At 37.9% G+C, this 18,548-nt stretch overlaps 2 protein-coding genes across 4 annotated transcripts; both read left to right on the top strand.

The window, feature by feature from the left end:
* Window positions 1–4,401, top strand: LOC150082715 (techylectin-5A-like). 3 transcript variants are annotated; one of them, XM_090378770.1, is made up of 6 exons: window positions 1–172; window positions 1,114–1,264; window positions 1,453–1,613; window positions 1,728–1,833; window positions 2,950–3,114; window positions 3,648–4,401. In XM_090378770.1, the coding sequence occupies exons 2-6, from the start codon at window positions 1,114–1,116 to the stop codon at window positions 3,956–3,958; spliced, it is 894 nt and encodes a 297-aa protein (XP_090234896.1). In that variant the 5' UTR covers window positions 1–172; the 3' UTR covers window positions 3,959–4,401. The 3 variants fall into 3 exon arrangements, with proteins under 3 accessions (XP_090234896.1, XP_090234897.1, XP_090234898.1); XM_090378771.1 differs by lacking the exon at window positions 1–172 and adding an exon at window positions 817–913; XM_090378772.1 differs by lacking the exon at window positions 1–172 and adding an exon at window positions 959–1,005.
* An 803-nt stretch (window positions 4,402–5,204) lies between these two features.
* On the top strand, window positions 5,205–12,621 carry LOC150082716 (techylectin-5A-like). The gene is made up of 6 exons (XM_090378249.1): window positions 5,205–5,344; window positions 8,844–9,025; window positions 9,142–9,302; window positions 9,819–9,924; window positions 10,979–11,143; window positions 12,261–12,621. The coding sequence occupies exons 1-6, from the start codon at window positions 5,205–5,207 to the stop codon at window positions 12,545–12,547; spliced, it is 1,041 nt and encodes a 346-aa protein (XP_090234375.1). The 3' UTR covers window positions 12,548–12,621.
* Window positions 12,622–18,548: the final 5,927 nt, after the last annotated feature.

Genomic DNA, 18,548 nt, shown 5'->3' on the forward strand with positions numbered 1-18,548 from the left:
AAAGGAGCTAGCTTTAATAATTATATAATAAAAGGACCTAAAGTTTATATTTCAAATAGTCTTCTTTAAATTTACTTATATACATTTATTTCAAGCTAATTAATTCCCCTTGTTTAAGGATATATCGATTTCGTGGACATTTCAATCACCAAAGGAACTGAGCATAAAGAACGTAAGTAGTTCTGAAGTTTTGAATATTTGCTTGCATGGATCTCACCACTCTTTCCCATACATATTCTTTAAAGATATAATTTACATCTATCAACTGGAAAACAGTTTTTAATTGAACATGTAACCTTGGCTTCGATGGACGATTATCAAAAGGAGTGATACTTTTCTTCCATGGTAGTGGCTAACGGCTGATCAACCAAAGGATAACTTGGAAAGTAGAAACGATTAGCTAGAAACTGTATAAGAACATTTTGGTTGCTCAATAGAAGCAGCAGAAGGGATGAATAAATGTATTTTGAAAGTTGGAAGAGTGATTATTCCCTCAGGGTGTGTTAATATATTCGGGAGTGATCCCTAAGGTGAGGATAGTTCATATTAAAGGGGCATTACCCTGTCCTCTACCTCTGAGACTGTGATTCACAGCGAAAGAAGTTTGTGAAAGTCATATTTTGAAACCGGTGTTTTAACAGACAAGGTAGACACGAGATTCGTAAATGAGCCGTAAATTTTCGACCTTTACCCTACGATTGCCCGAAGATAATCAGCGTCTAGGCTAGAGTGGTAACACTGCCTTCAGAAGGCTGACGTCACAAACTGCAGGAATTAAAATTTCCCTGTTGGGAAATGAGAAAGGCAACAGGATACAGCTGGTTACGAGTTAGAACTGATTAAGTAATATTTTGTGTGAGATTTTATTTGAGAAGCTGAGAGAAACAGAAAGGAAGAGATTACTGAAATAGAGGTAGAGTAAACTAAAAGTTTGACTCTTTGTTTACTGCCTTTTCTACCTTGTCATTTGTTGATTAAAGTAGGAACCTGTATGTCTTTTAATCAGTTAAGTTATTTTAGAATTTGCAGATACTGCGATTAGTATATCTATATATTTGTTGTAATCTAATACGTACAACTGTTATTTAAAATTTTAATTAATTTATTTTACAGATGGAGTTATATCGGACCCTTTCATTAATGTCGATTTTACTTGTGGCAAGTGAATCCTGTGCTACTGATAGCAGCATCACATGCGACATCAGTAGATCCAGAGAAAAGATAAATGAAGCTTTCCTTGCAATGAATGACATTTTGGATAAAGGTATAGGAAGGAATTGTTTTAATTTTAAACTTTCTAGTTTTATGAAATAATCATTTAAATATGACAACATAAGAAATTAATGCAGACTGTAAAACGTACGATTTATTTTACTTGAAGAACTTGGAGGTTTGGTAGTTTACTCTTCATTTTATTATTTTGTGTGTTGACTATCTGTTTTCTTTGAACAGTGGAGAGTAGACAGTGCCGTTCTAGACCTGTAGACTGTGCTGAAGTTCTGGAAGAAGGACATAACAGCAGCGGGATTTACAAGATATGGCCCAGAAGCCGCGCTGTGAGAGACAGCTTCGATGTCTATTGTGATATGACCACCAATGGTGGAGGATGGACGGTTTGTATTTTAGCAGCCTTTCTTTTACGCCTTTTCCAGATTTTACGCCTTTACTTTTACATTTGCTACAAAATACTCTTAATGTATTGATAAAGGAAGTTTTATTTTGTTCAGGTCATTCAAAGGAGAGGCGATTTTGGAAGACCCCAAGATTATTTTTACCGAGACTGGTCTGAATACAGGAGTGGCTTTGGAGATCTTGAACGTGACTTCTGGTTAGGTACAAACTATTTATTTCTTACTAATAATGTCCTTTAAAACCATTCTTATCAGATATTTTGTCAAGTTACCCTTCAGTCTATAGTGCATCTATGTTTGTAAATTATATATAGTTCCAGTGAGACAAACAGACACGCTAGAAAACGATTTCTTCATGAGCTCATTTAATATTAAGCCTAATTTGCCCGTAACTTTCAAATATTCAAAATGAATCATTTATGCTAGATCAGGCGCAAGTTATGCTTGTTTTAGAAGGCTGTTTTTGGGGTGGTATATCCTACAAATTTTAGTTCGATCGATAGGAATATTTGTTCATTTAATTCATAAGTAAAAACCCAACTAGACAACAGAAAATATCTTTTCCACTAAATATTTATAAAGTTTACCACTAGAGGGAAGCACATATGTGTTTCAGTTGAATTTTGAAATTTATAGAGAAACACATTGAACACTGCTGAAGTAATTTAAATGTATAATAATTTAAACATAAATTTATATATTAAATAAACATTTTATCGTTATTTAATAATGAAGCGTTCTGTTAAAAAAAATAAGAAATGGTAAAGCACAAATAGATTAATTTAAATTATGAATTTAATAAAAGAATTAATAATGGGAATTTTATTTATGATTTAAATAAATCATATTCAATAAATTATGATTTATTTAAATAATTTAAATAAATAATTCAGTAATTTATGATTTAAAATAAGGAAGACTTCTGTTAAAAAATAAACGGCAAACCACAAATAGATTCATTTAAATTATCGATACAATTAAAGATTTAATAATAATAGGAATTTTCTATTATCAATAAAATAATTAATAATTTTTAAATTATAAATTCGACAGGCAATCTCATGATGTAGGCAAATTGGAATATTATTGCAATTTGAAAGAAATACAAACAGCGGATTTTAAATAATTAAAACCATTTTTAAAATTGTAAAAAATTTTTCGTTCCTAATGTTTATAACAAATGCTTATATTGGATCGATTAGGATTTCTTGCTGCTGAAATGAATTTAAAATTCCCAATTGCCATAATTCTTTTTTTTTTTCTGTTTTTTCAATGTTTTATGCTCAGTTACCAATTTAAGATGTTTCTTTTTTTGAAGGTAATGATAAAATAAACGCAATTTCAAATCAGAGGGAAAACTCTATCAGATTCGAAATGAAAGATTTTGAAAAAGAGTCAAAGTTTGCTGTTTATGATGAATTCTGGATCGAAAATGAAGAAAACTTATACAAATTACATGTTCGAGACTACAGTGGAAACGCTGGTATGGAAGTTATTTGATATCTGTTTATATTAGTTTTGAAAACAAAACTTCTGAGGTATAAAATTTCATCCAAACAAAACCAGTTAATTATAGAACTTCCATTAGCATAATCAAATAAAATACGTTTTTAGAAGACTTTAAATTAAAATTAATCCTTGTTTAATAAGATTATCCCTCATATCAATTTTTGGATACACTCTGTAGCATTGAAATTGCAGCACCCAAGATGGGAAGTGCATACAAATCACCATCCAATGTGAATAATCCTCACACCGGGTGGAAGATTAAGACTTAAGACCTCGCCTAAGACTTTTTCAGTCTTAGGCGAGGGTATATAGCTTTTTCTCCTGGAAACTTGGGTTTTTCGTCAAGAAAATCTACCACAGAACACACGCAATTTACAGACATATTTTCTGTATTTCTATTCCTTCAAGGTGTTGCAATTTCAATGTCACGGAGTGCATTTGATATAAAGGCATAGTTTAAGGAGAATGTCTTGATAAAATAGTAATTCTCAGTTGATATATTCCTAGGTGATTCATTCGGCGCATTAAATGGACAAAAATTCTCCACAAAAGAGCGAGATAATGACGTATATGATAAAAATTGTGCGGTGGAGTTCGGTGGGGCTTGGTGGTACTCCAATTGCCATTCATCCAATTTTAATGGACTCTATCTAAGGGGCAATCACACCACTTATGCCAACGGAGTCAACTGGAGAACGTTTAAGGGATATCATTATTCTCTTGCCTCTACTGAGATGAAGATCCGCCCAAAGAACTTTAGACTACCTAAATCAGAAGATAATAACAGACAGACTCAAACAACAGAAATTCCGAAATGAACAATTTCTAATTTTGAACATACAGCCAACTATGCTCACTGGTCAAAAAATTAGAAATCTTTATTCTTTTTTTTTTAGTAGGGTCACCTTTTTCAAGAATTACAGCCTTACACGTCGATCGGGATAAAAATGAAGCATTTCAGAATAAAGTTGGTCCGATAGACAGAAGGATATCACTAGAGGTAACTCAACTTTCTAATGTGTGGACCCAGTCTGTACAAACATCAATGATATCACCTGTAGAGTGGTATCTACAGGTGGTAACATTTCATCATTGATGATCAATGATAAAAAAGTGAGACGATATGATCTTTTTCCACTGTTCCATAGTCCAATCTTCGCATTGAACTATGGAACAATTCGCTTTAAATTCCTGGGATCTCCTTCTTGGAGTACTGACTATCTGCCCCAGAAATCGCGCAGTATTTATTTGAAAAACAAAAACAAACAACCAAACTGAAATTATCTGTTGATGACAATTGAAAAAGGTTTCTAATATTTTGGTTCAGTGAATGTATTATTTATTGTTTTACACAGAAATGTAAATGTTTTTTTTCTTCCCAATCTGTCCAAATTCGAGAATGTGATTGTGGATTTTTTGTTGTATTATCGTGTTAATAAAATGTGTGATTCATAAATGGATCTGTTTTCAATTATTGATTGGCGTGAGCAAGAAATAATTAATTATTTCATTTTATGATAAAAAACAAATTAATGGCGCTAACGATGCTAACTCAGTCACTAACGTTAATTCGGTAAAGTACGTATTCAGTAGAGTAGGTTCATATGACGTCACTTCCTAAATGACGCCAACTCAGTAACTAACGTTGATTCGGCAGAGAAGCAGTGGGTATTATGCAAGAATAAAAGTAGGATATTATGCAAGAATAAAATGCAGACTTTGCGATCAAACCCTTCAAAAATTTAAACGGTTTTACTCTAGTGCCACCATAAATGTTTTCACCTAAAATATTACACTTTACTTATCTCTGTCCATTTTACAGAGTTCTGTATTCATCAGCGTGTACCCTATCAGAGTTGAACTAAAGGTTAAGTGCCACTGTATATAAGACAGAACACATTGCCAATGCAAGTATGTGGCATGCGGTCCATACGAAGCACTTGATCGACATGGGCAAGGAACTTGATCTGACGGACTTCGAAAAGGGATGATAGTAGGGTACGTTGAAGGGCTACAGTACATCGGAAACTTTGAACCTTATGGGTTGTTCACAGAATGCTGTAGATGTGTTCCAAGAGTGGAAGGACAGTGCACAGAGCAGTAGCAGTTGACGGGCCAACAGTGGACGAACACTCCTCATCGATGGTCGTGGTGAACGCATACTGTCCCGCCTCATGCGAACCAATAGATGGAAAACGGTGGAGGTTAGAATGAGTACGCAAGAAGTTAGGTCGCGGCCTTACTATTAGTCGATAGGGATGTCAATATTCCTATTGGATTGCATACACTGAGTGATCACTGAATTATGACCACCTACCTAATACTTCGTAGGTCCTCCTTTTGTCCTCAGTACAGCAGCTATTCGACGTGGCATTGATTCAACGAGATGTCGGAAGCGTTCGGGAGGTATGGCCAACAAAGCTGTGTGTAATGCGACTATGCAGGTATGGAGGTGATTGGTGTATTCAGACGCCTGATATGCCTTTCCACAGTGTTCGGAGGCCAATCGATATGCCGGAAGTCAGAACTGTGTTCTTCAAACCATTCCTGCACAACAAGTGCCCGATTCGGGAAAAGGTGTAACATAGCGGGGTGTACACAGTCGGCAAACAGTTGCCGATAGCGGAGACCACTGATACATTGTTCCACATGCACCAGGGGTCCAAGTTCCTGCCAGTGAAACATGCCCCACACCATACAACCTGCACTTTTGATACCATGCATGGTGGATGAAGAGCCTCATGTTGTTGACGCCAAATCCGTACGCGACCATCCACGATGTGGAGTAAATAACATAACTCATCCGACCAGCACACCTTCTTCCAGTCTTCTAACGTCCAACTTGCATGCTCTTTGCACCAGGTAAGCCTTTTACGACGATGAACCTTGGTTAGGAGAAGATGTCGGTGGGGTCGGCTGCTGGTATAGCCCATACGTGCGAGTTTGCGACGCATGGTCATGCCAGATATTGTTCCGGGTTGGCCCATGTTGTATTGGGTACTCAACTCTTCAACAGTGCTATGCCTGTTCGCCTGTACGAGTCGTCGGATCAGGCACTCATCTCTAACATCAACCTTTCGCTGACCTTTGCAATTTTGCCGTCGGGTCGTTGTTTGACCATTTTGACGATAGTCCTGACACACTTTAACTACGGAGGCTCTCTAACACCCCACCAGTTCAGCCATTTGGGAAATCGAGGTACCAGCTCGTCGAGCTCCCACAATCTGTCCTTTATCAAAGTCCGATGAATCCTTCCTTTTACCCATCATGCTCGGAATTTTACTACCTACTGAACCACTGACACCTTATCTATTACGTAGGTCGACTAACTCCGCACTCTCGTACCTCACGTGTTCAACGGGTCGCAGTCAATTTTCATAGGGCTGGTCATAATTCAGTGATCACCCAGTGTAGTTGTATTATGTCATTTTAGAAATGAAATCTGTATTGTATGGTACTGAACAGCTATCTTGTTGGTTGATCATAAATCAAAATCATGATTAAAAAAAAAAAAGAAAAAGGCTTTTGTTTTGTTTAAATTTCGGGAGAAGCACAAAGGTAATAGGTTCAAAAGATAGAGAGAAAACAAGAACATCACCATATATAGTAGTAATTTGAGTTTGAACCACAGTCATCGAAACGCGTGTATTTTTTAATCTATGAACACCCCAAACACGAAAGATATTAGGACCTATAGAACCTGAATATCGGTTCCATCAGCGTTTTAGATCCCCCAGGTAGCAAGCCCAGCTTGTCATACCTGAAAGGATGTCTCTAACAGCCTGAAGGACCTAACTTCTGTATCCTGGCGCTTGACCACTTGACTTAAAGGAAACGATGCACAGAAGGCAATTTGATCGTATTTAACATGGCCTTTTACTCAATGTGGCTGAGTTATTCGGTCTCAGACGAGGTAGCATGGTTTTTTCTCCCGGAAACGCGGGGTTTTTTCCAGAAAACAGAAAATCGGCCTCAGAACACACGCATTTTACAGACAGTATACATGGAACAGCCTTAGTCGCTTATTCTCCTAAAAACCCCTACGACAACATCATTATCCTATGTGATATGTAAGAAAATAAACAAATAATAATTACTAGATTTTCTTCGGTCTTAATTTGATTAAATGTGGGAATGTTCGACGAATCTTTCTAATACAGCAGAATATAAAATTTCATGAAAATCTGTCTACTGGGAATCAAGTTATTACATGCGAACGAACGTACGGACAGATGGACGTGAAGACAATAGGTGCATTATGCATATATGCTTACAGGTCTAAAATTGGTGTCCAAAAGGATTAATACATTTATTCCAGTAAGTAGTCTGTCTGTTCATGTTTTTGTAGAAAGAATTTGATCTTTTCAGCAGGATTTCTGTAAACGCATCCTTGACCTCATTAAACGTAGGACCTGTCAGCTTTTATCGTTCTCCAAACACTTGTATGCTACAAGGCGATTTGGACACTGTATTGGTTAGTGTTTCGGTCAAAGTTGGTTTAGGAAGTAAATTTGATCCAGGCAGAAATCATACAAAGCGATTCTTCACGAAGGACTTGAATTTCTTCAAATTTCAGTTCGAATAAGAAAACAAACGAACGAAAACATTCTAATATTATTAAAAGGGAAATCACTTTTATTAAGTGACTTGTATTACGCACCCACAGAATTATTTTTAACATCATACTCCAAGTCTAAGGGTGAAGCACTTGGACTTGATGATAGTGCCAAGGCTAGTTTAAAAATATAGCTGCATAAGCAATGCTGTAAAAATCATGAACAGATTTTTTTAAATTAAAAAAAAAGATTATTTTTTAATTGTCGAAAATTCCATAGCCATTTTTATACGCTTTAGCATATATGTTAATACGCCTATTGTCTTCACCAAGTTCGTTCGTCCGTCCGCATGTAACAACTCATCTCCAGTGGACGAATTTTCACGAAATTTTTTATTTGAGCCTTTTAAAAAAATGTTGATCTGTACCGAATTTTATTAAAATCGGACTAATAGAAATCCGACGATTATTATTTCTATTCCTCCAATTATTATTGGAGGAATGAACTGGCAATGTTGCTGATGCGCAGAAAAACTTTTCTCGATTGGCGCATAAAAATTGCATTTTGCTCTTTTTTTAAATAAAAAATCATGAACTATTTTCTAACGGGCCTGAAATACTCATATAATTTAGAAACACTCTGTATATATATAATTAAAATTAAAAATTTGTTTGAAGAACTTTCATATTGCTCTTCTAAATGGATAAATCACGCAATACTTCCGACTTTCCAAGAAATGTGATCTGAGAGTTAAGAAGCAGAAGAAGAAGAAATTAATTCTTTTAATTGCTAAAAAAATGAGACATTTTCATCTGTAACTTAACTCCTCCATAGCTTTGCTTTAAGAAATGACTTCCTGTTAAATTTTGAACTGCAGCTTGTCACTGTCAAAAACAGAAGCATAAAAGCATGCACACGACTGCATCAGCACAAGAAATCAGAAATCCTTTCAAGATCTTTCATATTTTAAAAGAACGTAAGTAGTACGAATATTATATCATTTAATATTTCCTTTTTATGTTACTGTGGCCCTCAGGAGTTGCGAGGTGGATAGTGTTCCTCTTCTCAGTGAGATTATCCACTGCGCTGCCAACGGAGGCATCTATCTATTAAATAAACTGCATTTATGCTCCAATAATCTTTGTAGGGATGTCTTGCTTTCTAACGAACCTGTTTTACAGATGGAATTATATTGGATCCTTACTCTGGTATCAGTTCTACTCGTGGCAAGTGAATCCTACGCTACAGTTGACACCAAATGCGACATTAGTAACCCCAGACTGAAGATTACTGATGCTTTTCTTGCAATGAATGATGTTCTTAATAAAGGTATAAGAAATATTCAAAATCTCTTTTCTATTATGAACATGGTATAATCAATAGAAAAATTTCATAACTATAGTTTTTTTCTCTTATTTGAGTAAATTTCTATTTTCTTTGGCCAGTGGAATGCGGACAGTGTCGCCCTAGACCTGTGGACTGTGCTGAGGTACTTGAACAAGGACACAATAGTAATGGGATCTACAAGATATGGCCCAGAAGCCGCGCGGTAAAAGACAGTGTGGATGTCTACTGTGATATGACTACTAAAGGTGGAGGATGGACGGTATGTATTTCAACAGCATTTTTAACGTTATAAGTTCTGATATTAAACGAAACTATTTTAAAATTAGTGCTAAACAGTGACATCTGCCAGAGAAGCTCTTAATTTAGCGAATTCATTTGTTTAAAAGTTGTGCAATATCATGCCAACTTATTGTAAAGGTGCAGTTCGTTCTTTAGTGAATGCAACTAAGACTGTTGCATTCATTAGACAGTTGAAATCTTGCAGACCACAGAAACAACAGAAGAAAATCCTCCTCCTACTTTTCATAATTCTGAAAGGTCCAAAAACAACAATAGCAATTTTAAAATTTTGAAAAAGACATAAGTTCATTTTTTATAAGGATAAATTCGGTTTAACGAGATTCGGATTATCGGGATCTAACTTAAATCGCATTACCTAGCGAATAATAAATGTTTATGTGTTAAAACGTTAAATGTTTTCTGTGTCGATGTTAAATTTTTACTTTACTTTTCTAAGTATTTTGTGGATCGCTAAAGGAATTTTTATTTTATTCAGGTCATTCAGAGGAGAGGCGATTTTGGAAGACCGCAAGATTATTTTTTCCGAGAATGGACTGAGTACAAAAGTGGCTTTGGAGATCTTGAACGTGATTTCTGGTTAGGTATGAAAAAATATAATTCTCCAAACAGGCCTCTGCGGTTGGGTATATCCATACTGTTTTTTTCGAGTCTTTTTTCACCAACCTTGCGTAAAATTGAAGTTTAAAATCATAAAATCTGAACTGTAATGTCCAGTATAATTTTAACATTAAAGAACTGTAGTACAATGTACAATGTAGTACAACCTTACGCAAGGTTGGTGAAAAAAGACTCGAAAAAAACAGTATGAAAAAATATATACAAATTCGTTTCTTTTTTTTTTTTTTTTTTTGTTCTTGTTTATACTGTTCGGCAATGGAACTAGTTTAAAATATTATGAATCTTCGTAAGGTTATCCATTTATGCAATCTGCAGGCTCTTTCAATTCAAGGGCACTGGAATTAATTTTGCTTATACCGAAGAGCGAACATCACATATAATCGTTCCATTCGTTTCTTTTTTCTCTTTTCTTCTTCTTATTTTTCTTTTTTTTTTTTTTATTTAATACAATCGATCTACGTTGGTTTTCTCTCCGTTTCTTCTTATTATTATTTATTTATTTATTTATTATTATTATTTTTTTCGATTTACGCTCGTTTCAGAAGTACACCAATGCGTTTTTAGACTAAACCGAGGACGGGGAACAACTTTTCCATTAAAAAAAAATAGCAGATGATTAAGAAAAATTGAAGTTTAAAATCATAAAATCTGAACTGTAATGTCCAGTATAATTTTAACATTAAAGAACTGTAGTACAATGAACTTTATCTATGCTGTAAATTTTTAAAAGTTTTTGCTATATTTTTTGGAAAAAAATTATCCATTTTATCTGTTAATATTTCACTTTATTTTATTCTTTATGTTTATTAGTTAATGCAGTAACAGATCCCTTTTTTTTTTCGTAGACTTCCATAGATGCCACTAGAGGGAAGCACATACGTGATTTTGTAATATTAGTCTCAATGCCTTATTTATTTATTTTCTATTTAAAAATTGAACACTAGCTGGTAATTCATATATACTAAAAGAATTTTTATCTTTTTAAGTTTAGATGCCTAATTTACAATTTTTTTTAAGGTAATGACGTAATAAACGCTATTTCCAATCAGAGAGAAACCACTATCAGATTCGAACTAAAAGACTTTGAAAACGATTCAAAACTTGCTGTTTATGATCACTTCTGGATCGAAAGTGAAGAAAATTCCTACAAACTACACGTTAGAGACTACACCGGAAACGCTGGTATGAAAGTCATTTAGTATCTAATTTGCATATCAAGAGAAATTTTCGTTTGTTGAGTTAACATAATTATGGAAGAAATAGTAGCTAATAACATTATAAAGATGTTTGTAGTAATTTTTGTTGAAGATTAAGTAAGATTATTTTTAATTATGATTTACAGGAAATCAAAAAACACTTAAATGTTTATTGAAGTGAACAACATCAATTTATACTAAATACTTTGGCGACGTCTCGAGGCTCAATTGAATCTCAATTGAGACTCAATTGAGTTTCAACCGGTCACGTAGTAAGACAAGTTGAAACTGGGGTCCTTGTTAAACAGCCGACGCTGGAAAACACTGGATAAAGAAGGCTTCTTTGAAGGTTCTCTAGTATGATTTGCCTGTGGGAAGAATTTACGGATTTTGGTACTTCCACATGCTTCTAAAAGGGCGAAAGTGAGCTGCTGTTTCGGATGTCTTGATTCTACCATACATTTGTGTCCTTTTGTGTTCTTCAATTTTCTTATGTAATCTTCTCATGGATTCACCAATATAGGTAGAGTTGAATGAACACTATAAAAAGTATATAAGATCCTTTGGTTATATGGAAGATTCCATTTTTGTCAGATGCTGTTTTATAGATGTAGATACTGAGCGGACAGTTCAGATATTATTGGTTCTAGCTGTTTTTACAATGACTGTGCTGATTCCTGGGAAGTATAGTATGCTTATCTTGCTTGAAGGAATCCTGGATTCCTTATTAGGGTTGTTGGTATCTGCAATTGTACTAGTTATAACTTTCTCCGTGATTCTTAATAAATAGCTGTTAAGTTTTGCGATGACTCTGATGTGGGAGTTGCTGATGAGTCTGATCTTGTGGAAGGCTCTCCTCACATAAGATTTGAGGACGCATATTTTTGTTGCAAATAGGTGAGAGGATTCAAAAGAGGTAATGAGATTTGCTAGATTTTCATTTAGCAAGTATTAAGTGAAAATTGATGATTAACATTTCAATAAACATTTAAAACGCTATCATTAATAGCGTTTTAAATTTCCTCTGTATCAATTCTGTTCTGATATTTGCCATAAAGATGTAGTCTTAATTATCAGGTGGTAAATGTTTGATGTATTTTTAGGTGACTCATTCATCTCAGCGAATGAACACAAATTTTCCACCAAAGACCGAGATAATGACACGTATGAAAAAAGTTGTTCTCTTGCCCACAATGGGGCATGGTGGTACTCGCAGTGTCATGGGGCCAATCTTAACGGGCTTTATCTGAGAGGAAACCATAGCTCCTATGCCAACGGAGTCAACTGGAAAACTTTCAAGGGATACAATTATTCCCTTTCCTTTACCGAGATGAAGATTCGCCCAAAGAACTTTAGACCGCCTGCGAAAACTGGAGAAATCCCGTACTGAACAATTTTTATTTCGAACTTATTCTGAATATACAATTAATTATCATTTTATATTTTCATCAAGTTGTGTTTATTATATACCTGTGTTATAATAAAATTTCTACAGAAGAATACACTGGATTTTTATTTTTATTTTATTCATTGAAAAATGATCATACCCATCTGTTAGACCAAAGTGTTTGTTTAATCATAAAATGTTAAATAATAATAGGAATTTTTAGGCACGTTCGCATATGCATAAACGCATATTGTTTTTATTATGTTCATCAGTCTGTCCGTCCATCCACTTGAAACAGCTCAGTTTTCAATGATTAACTTTTCATGAAATTTTATACGTTTCCAGAAAATGCATTCTTAACCCGTCAGATGGTTTTAGGATCGATTTCGAATCGATAAGATATTGAATCAGAATTGCTCTTCCCAACCGTTCAAAAATCTTTATTAGTTTAAGATGTAAAACATTATTCCAGAAATAAAGCCGGATCAACACTGCAATGGTCCCTGGTGAAAATTTGAGATCCCAATACGATTTCATAGCCTCTAGTTTCTCCCAACAGAAATTGCTATAAATCTGCAATAAATCAGCAGCGTTGAAATTTTTCAAAATTTCATGACATTTTTTAGAATAATTTTAGGGATCTTTGCAGAAAATTCAGAGAAAGGCTAACAAACCCTACGCAGCCACTCGTTGGAAAGAGAGGGAATTCATTCACTAAAAAGGACTCCGTGGTCAGGAAATCTATCCATAATTGATGCCACCAACTCTGACCAATTGTAACTTTATAAACATAAGTGAAATAAAATCAAATAAATAAGTAAAATTGACTCTAAAGTACAGATTACAATCGTTGAATCGTAATTCTATAAAGACTGAAGCTTTCGGCAGCATCTGCTGCCTTCCTCAACATAAGTAGTGCTGCTTCGACAATTCATTATAAAGCACTAAGAATTCCCAGCAGACCCAGGATGCAGTATGGTACCTGCGCATACTCCGTTTCCCGCATATCAGCACCGGAAGTGGCACGGGGCTGTACGACCTTAAAACGTTCACCCCTATCCAGGATAACGGTCTCACACATTACATTAATCCTACAACCCTTATCCTTCAAGCTATGATCACCTAAGGAACAAATACTTAGGCTCTCCAGCCACTTCCGGTTCCAGAAACCCTCTACCTTATCTTTAATTACAGCTCCTTCGGCTGTTATACCATGCCCGGTTTCCCAGGGATTTTCCATAACGGCCGACCCCGAGACATTAGCCAACCTAAGCGCCCTACTATGCTCCCCCAGTCTATCGCGTAATCTGCGCTTAGTCTCACCTACGTACCATCCCTCATAATCGGGACACTGAATTTTGTAGACAACCCGACTGTTGTCAACTCCCACAACAGGGTCTTTAACCGCAGCCATCACCGTGCGAAGCTTACGACCCGGAAGCTGCACACAACGTAATTGGTACGACCCTAAGATGCGGGTTATTGGCTGCGACACGCACGGATAGTAGGGAATGTACGCGGTGGAGCCAGGTATCCCCTCCTCCCTCCGAATACCTTGTCCACAACAACCTTCAATCACGTTCCGGGGGTATCCACATCTCATGTCGGCCGTGACCTGCTTGATTTCTTCCTCCCTATCCTCCGAGGCAGAGCAGTGCGACCAAGCCCTGCTCATTAAAGCTCTAACCACACTCTTCTTATGACCTCCAGTCTGGGCAGAACCAAAATGGGGCCGATCGTATCGATTGTGGGCAGCCTGACGCACGCCCTTTCCAGATTCTTGGCGGGTTTGGTTTCTCCAGTTTTGGCACGGACTGGCTGGACAGTGAGGAATAGTCAGGAATTTATACGGTTTGCCCAGAATCAGGACATTGAAGAAGAATAAATTTTGATATCATTCGATGTGGTGTCGTGGATTATGCTTTGAACTGTGTAAGAACGGCCTTGCAGGGCGATAATACTTTGAGAGATAGGACGAATTTGAGGAGAATTTTACAGGACATACCGGTATGTGAAGGTGTTAGCTTGTGTTGGTCCGGCAACACTATGGTATTTGCAGGTGTGATGTATCAGCAGATCCGGGGTGTGGCTATGGGTTCACCTATTAGCGCAGTCATTGCCAATTTATCAATGAAAAAATTTGAGGATAGGATGTTGAGTTCCTCTGGTCCATTACCCCTACGGGCGTGGAAGAGGTATGTGGACAATACGTTCGCTATACTACGTAGGGGACGTGGGCCAGAGGTTTTCAATTGGCTTAATAGTGGCTCCCCTTTATAAAGTTTTCCTCCGTGTTCGAGCGGGGGGAGGGAGGCGCTCTGCCATTTTTGGATGTTTCAGTTTACAGGGTGGGCCGACAATTAAAAACAAGTGTTTAGGAAGGAGATGTGTCGGGCCCAGTATGACCACAAATAAACTCCCCAGAGGCGAAGTCATCCCCGCAACCAAGAAGCCACAAGGGGAGTACACCAAAACGTGGCAGGAATCCATCAATAATATCCTAGATGCCATGTTCCAGAAACACCTGGATCCAACCACCCCAGAACAAACATCGCTCTGCCTAAGAAATAGTACCTACACAACAATCGAAGAGGAGGAGCCCTTTACTAGGATCGAACTGGACATTGCAGCCGCCAAACTAAGAAACAGGAAATCACCAGGTGCAGACTTATTAGAGCCAGAAATCGTAAAAAATGCAGTTGAGACTATCCCAGAAAAAATACTAAATTTATTTAACCAGTGCCTAAAAGAAGGCTATTTCCCACACACCTGGAAAACGGCAACGCTTCGGCTCATCCTCAAAAATCCAACAAAGCAGCAGGATCTCCCAGGGTCCTACAGACCCATAGCCTTACTGTCTGTACTGAGCAAACTGATGGAACACCTTCTACGAAATCGGATAGAAACTCACTACTCAAACGCAGGCCTTCAATCCCAAAATCAGTTCGGGTTCAGAAAAGAACACTCCACCGTAGATGCATTGGAAAATATTGTTAACGCCGCAACCACAACCAACCGAAAGTACTTCCTCGTCATCGCAATAGATTTTGCTGGGGCGTTTGACACTCTCTAGTGGCCAAGTGTCCTCGGCAGGCTCCGGGAGGCTAACCTGCCAGCAAATCTATACAAATGCATCAGTACATACCTCTCAGACAGATCAGTCACAGTCACTACTCCGTATTGCTCCGTATCACGGTTGATACACAGAGGATGCCCACAGGGTTCCGTTCTGGGCCCTCTTCTTTGGAATGTCGTCCTAGACGGCTTCCTAAATCTCAACCTTGGAAACGTCACATCCCAGGCCTATGCAGACGATCTTATTCTGATGCTTGCTGAGGACTCCAGAGCACAATTAGAGAACTCCGCAAATAGAGCAGTCACTATCCTGCAAGACTGGGCTGACAACAACAAACTCACAATTTCTCCAACCAAGACATGTTCAGTCCTACTCAGGGGGAACCTAGATATTAGGAGGCCTCCCCAAATCAAAGTCCAGGGGAAAACTGTCAAACTCGCAACGGAATTAAAACATTTGGGAGTCGTGCTCGATAGGAATCTATCCTTCACACCACATCTGACATACATCAGGAATAAAATCAGAAACTATTCTGCACTCTTTGCAAGAGTCACCCGTAAGGACTGGGGCTTGAGGAAAAGGACCCTCGCCCTCTTCTATACGACAGTATTCCTGCCAGCCATTTCATATGCCGCCGGAGTCTGGTACCACAAAGCGACCACCGCGGTCAACAGGAGAAAACTCGAGACGATACAAAGATATACCCTGCTAACGATCTCCAGAGCCTGCAGGACGGTGAGTACTCACGCGCTGCAGGTCCTTATGGGTGCCCTCCCCCTGGACCTGGAGATCGTTCGTCGCGGAATCCTACACCACCTCAGCAAAGGAAAAACATCCACCTGCCTGAACTACACGATTGACTTAGCCAATGACCCTAAAATGGAAAAGAAGCGACTCACACTGCATCTCCAACAGACCTGGCAAACCCGCTGGGAAAATTCAATCAAAGGTGAAATCACCCGGAAATTCGTGCCGACAATTCAGACGGTATATCCAAAATATCCCCACTGGCTGTCTCCAGGACTCCTGGTCACATACCTACTCACCGGACACGGTGCATTCAGACACAAGTTGTCAGGCTTCCGACTCAGTGACACTCCTCTTTGCCACTGTGGCCAAACAGAAACATGGGAACACCTCATGTATCACTGTCACCTGTATCAAGATCTACGCTGCCGGCTCATCACTGAAATTCGATTCACACTGCAAAACCAGGAACACCTCATCCTAGAAGAAGAAGACAGCTACAAAGCGCTAACAAAATTCGCTCAGGGCCTCTTCAGCAGAAGACGGACCTTCCCCCAGCCGCAACCACTGCAATGAAGAGAATGCAGTACCCATCAAAGCTGCCCATAATCTGAAAAACAATTCGACACCACTAAGGACCACCAGAACAAATCAAACCCGCAGGGATCCGACTTCATAACAGAAGGAACAAAATGAAATCGCAAATGCACATCCAAGCTGACTGGACTAAATAACCTCGGATGGGATCTTAACCAATGAATGGCTACAAAATAAACTGGACTTTGTAAACCTCGGATGGGACAATGTCCCAAAAATGACATTCCACCGACTGAAGAAACTGCAGAGCCTCTCTGCACACTAGCCTTATTGGCGATCTCTGCACACTAGCCTTATTGGCGATCTGACCTGGCGCCCTTGCCTGGTCCACTTTTCTTCCCTTTCCCTGGCCGGGGGGGGGAGGTGATGGTCCCTCTGTCTCCTTCCCTCCTTGCCAGAGACAATTCCTGGAAAAGAAAACTGTGGAAGAAAAGAAAATGAATGGAAAAGAAAGGAATAAAGAAAAGAAGGAAAAAAAGAAGAAGAAAAGAGAATCAACGGAGGAGAAAAAAAAAAAAAAAAAAAAAGGGGGACAGGGATTGCCTCATGAGTGTCCCAATCTGAATCAAGTGGACAAGAATAGAGACAACAAACAACAAACTGCAGCTTAGCTCCCAAAGCCTCACGGCAGCCTGAAGAGGGCACCCTAGCCCCCTTCACCTTTAAACCCTACTCCCCTGGGGAGACGATTCTCTCGTCGCCCCCCCCTCATTTCCACTCTGGTGGGGCATGGGCATGCCACACTAAACTTGGGGCTGTCTTCCCTATTGGCTCCATATTTCTGTCTTTCTCCCCCCAGTCTTCAGCCTTCCCCCCCTCTCTATCTTCACGCTAGCGAAGTCCCACGCACCTAAATTTAAATACATCCAAAATATCTTCACCCACGTTCTGGCCCAACTCAAGCGACGTCAACCCCACGATTGACGTTGGTATGTGTATGCACGTTGTGTGTACATATGTGCATGTGTGCATATATGTACTTGTATGTACACATATATGCACCCAACTCAAGTGACGTCAACCCCACGATTAACGTTGGCACATGTATGCACGTTGTGTGTGCATATATGGGCTTGTATACATGCATATATGCATGCAATATAAATACATTTTTTTTTTTTCTTATCATTTTATTTATTTATCCTTTTATTATTATTTTATTTCTTTATTTATTTTATTTTTTATTTTTATTTTATTTTATTTATTTATTTATTTTTTTTTATTTTTTTTTATTTTATTTTTTTTTTTATTATTTTATTTTATTTTATTTATTTATTTATTTATTTATTTATTTTTTTTTTATTTTTTTTTTTTTTTAGGTCCTAGCCACTGAAATCTCAGGAAATTAGGTGGCAGGACCTGCCAGAGTAACTTAAGTCTACTGGGTTCCTGGTCTGCCTCCACGGGGCAAAGGTGGGGCAACGTTGGGCCTCAGCAGGGGTCCAGCGGCTAAACGACCAGATGAACAACGGTACACGGCACTACACATATACAATATCCATACACTTTTAAATCTCTGGCATTTCCAGTGAACTGGTACACCCACAATGAAAACTACGCGGAGATGGGGGAAACCCCTGGTGC

The sequence above is a fragment of the Mastigoproctus giganteus genome, chromosome 7 (genome assembly GCF_048544385.1).
Source record: "Mastigoproctus giganteus isolate SK-2022 chromosome 7, ASM4854438v1, whole genome shotgun sequence".
Lineage (NCBI taxonomy): Eukaryota > Metazoa > Arthropoda > Arachnida > Uropygi > Thelyphonidae > Mastigoproctus > Mastigoproctus giganteus.

Coding starts and splice junctions, on each gene's coding strand:
- LOC150082715 (XM_090378770.1), top strand. CDS start 1,114: ATGGAGTTATATCGGACCCTTTCATTAATGTCGATTTTACTTGTGGCA. Junction 1,614..1,727: donor CCAATGGTGGAGGATGGACG/GTTTGTATTTTA, acceptor TATTTTGTTCAG/GTCATTCAAAGGAGAGGCGA. Junction 3,115..3,647: donor AGACTACAGTGGAAACGCTG/GTATGGAAGTTA, acceptor ATATATTCCTAG/GTGATTCATTCGGCGCATTA.
- LOC150082716 (XM_090378249.1), top strand. CDS start 5,205: ATGTGTTCCAAGAGTGGAAGGACAGTGCACAGAGCAGTAGCAGTTGAC. Junction 5,345..8,843: donor ATAGATGGAAAACGGTGGAG/GTTAGAATGAGT, acceptor TAATCTTTGTAG/GGATGTCTTGCTTTCTAACG. Junction 9,925..10,978: donor TGAACGTGATTTCTGGTTAG/GTATGAAAAAAT, acceptor ATTTTTTTTAAG/GTAATGACGTAATAAACGCT.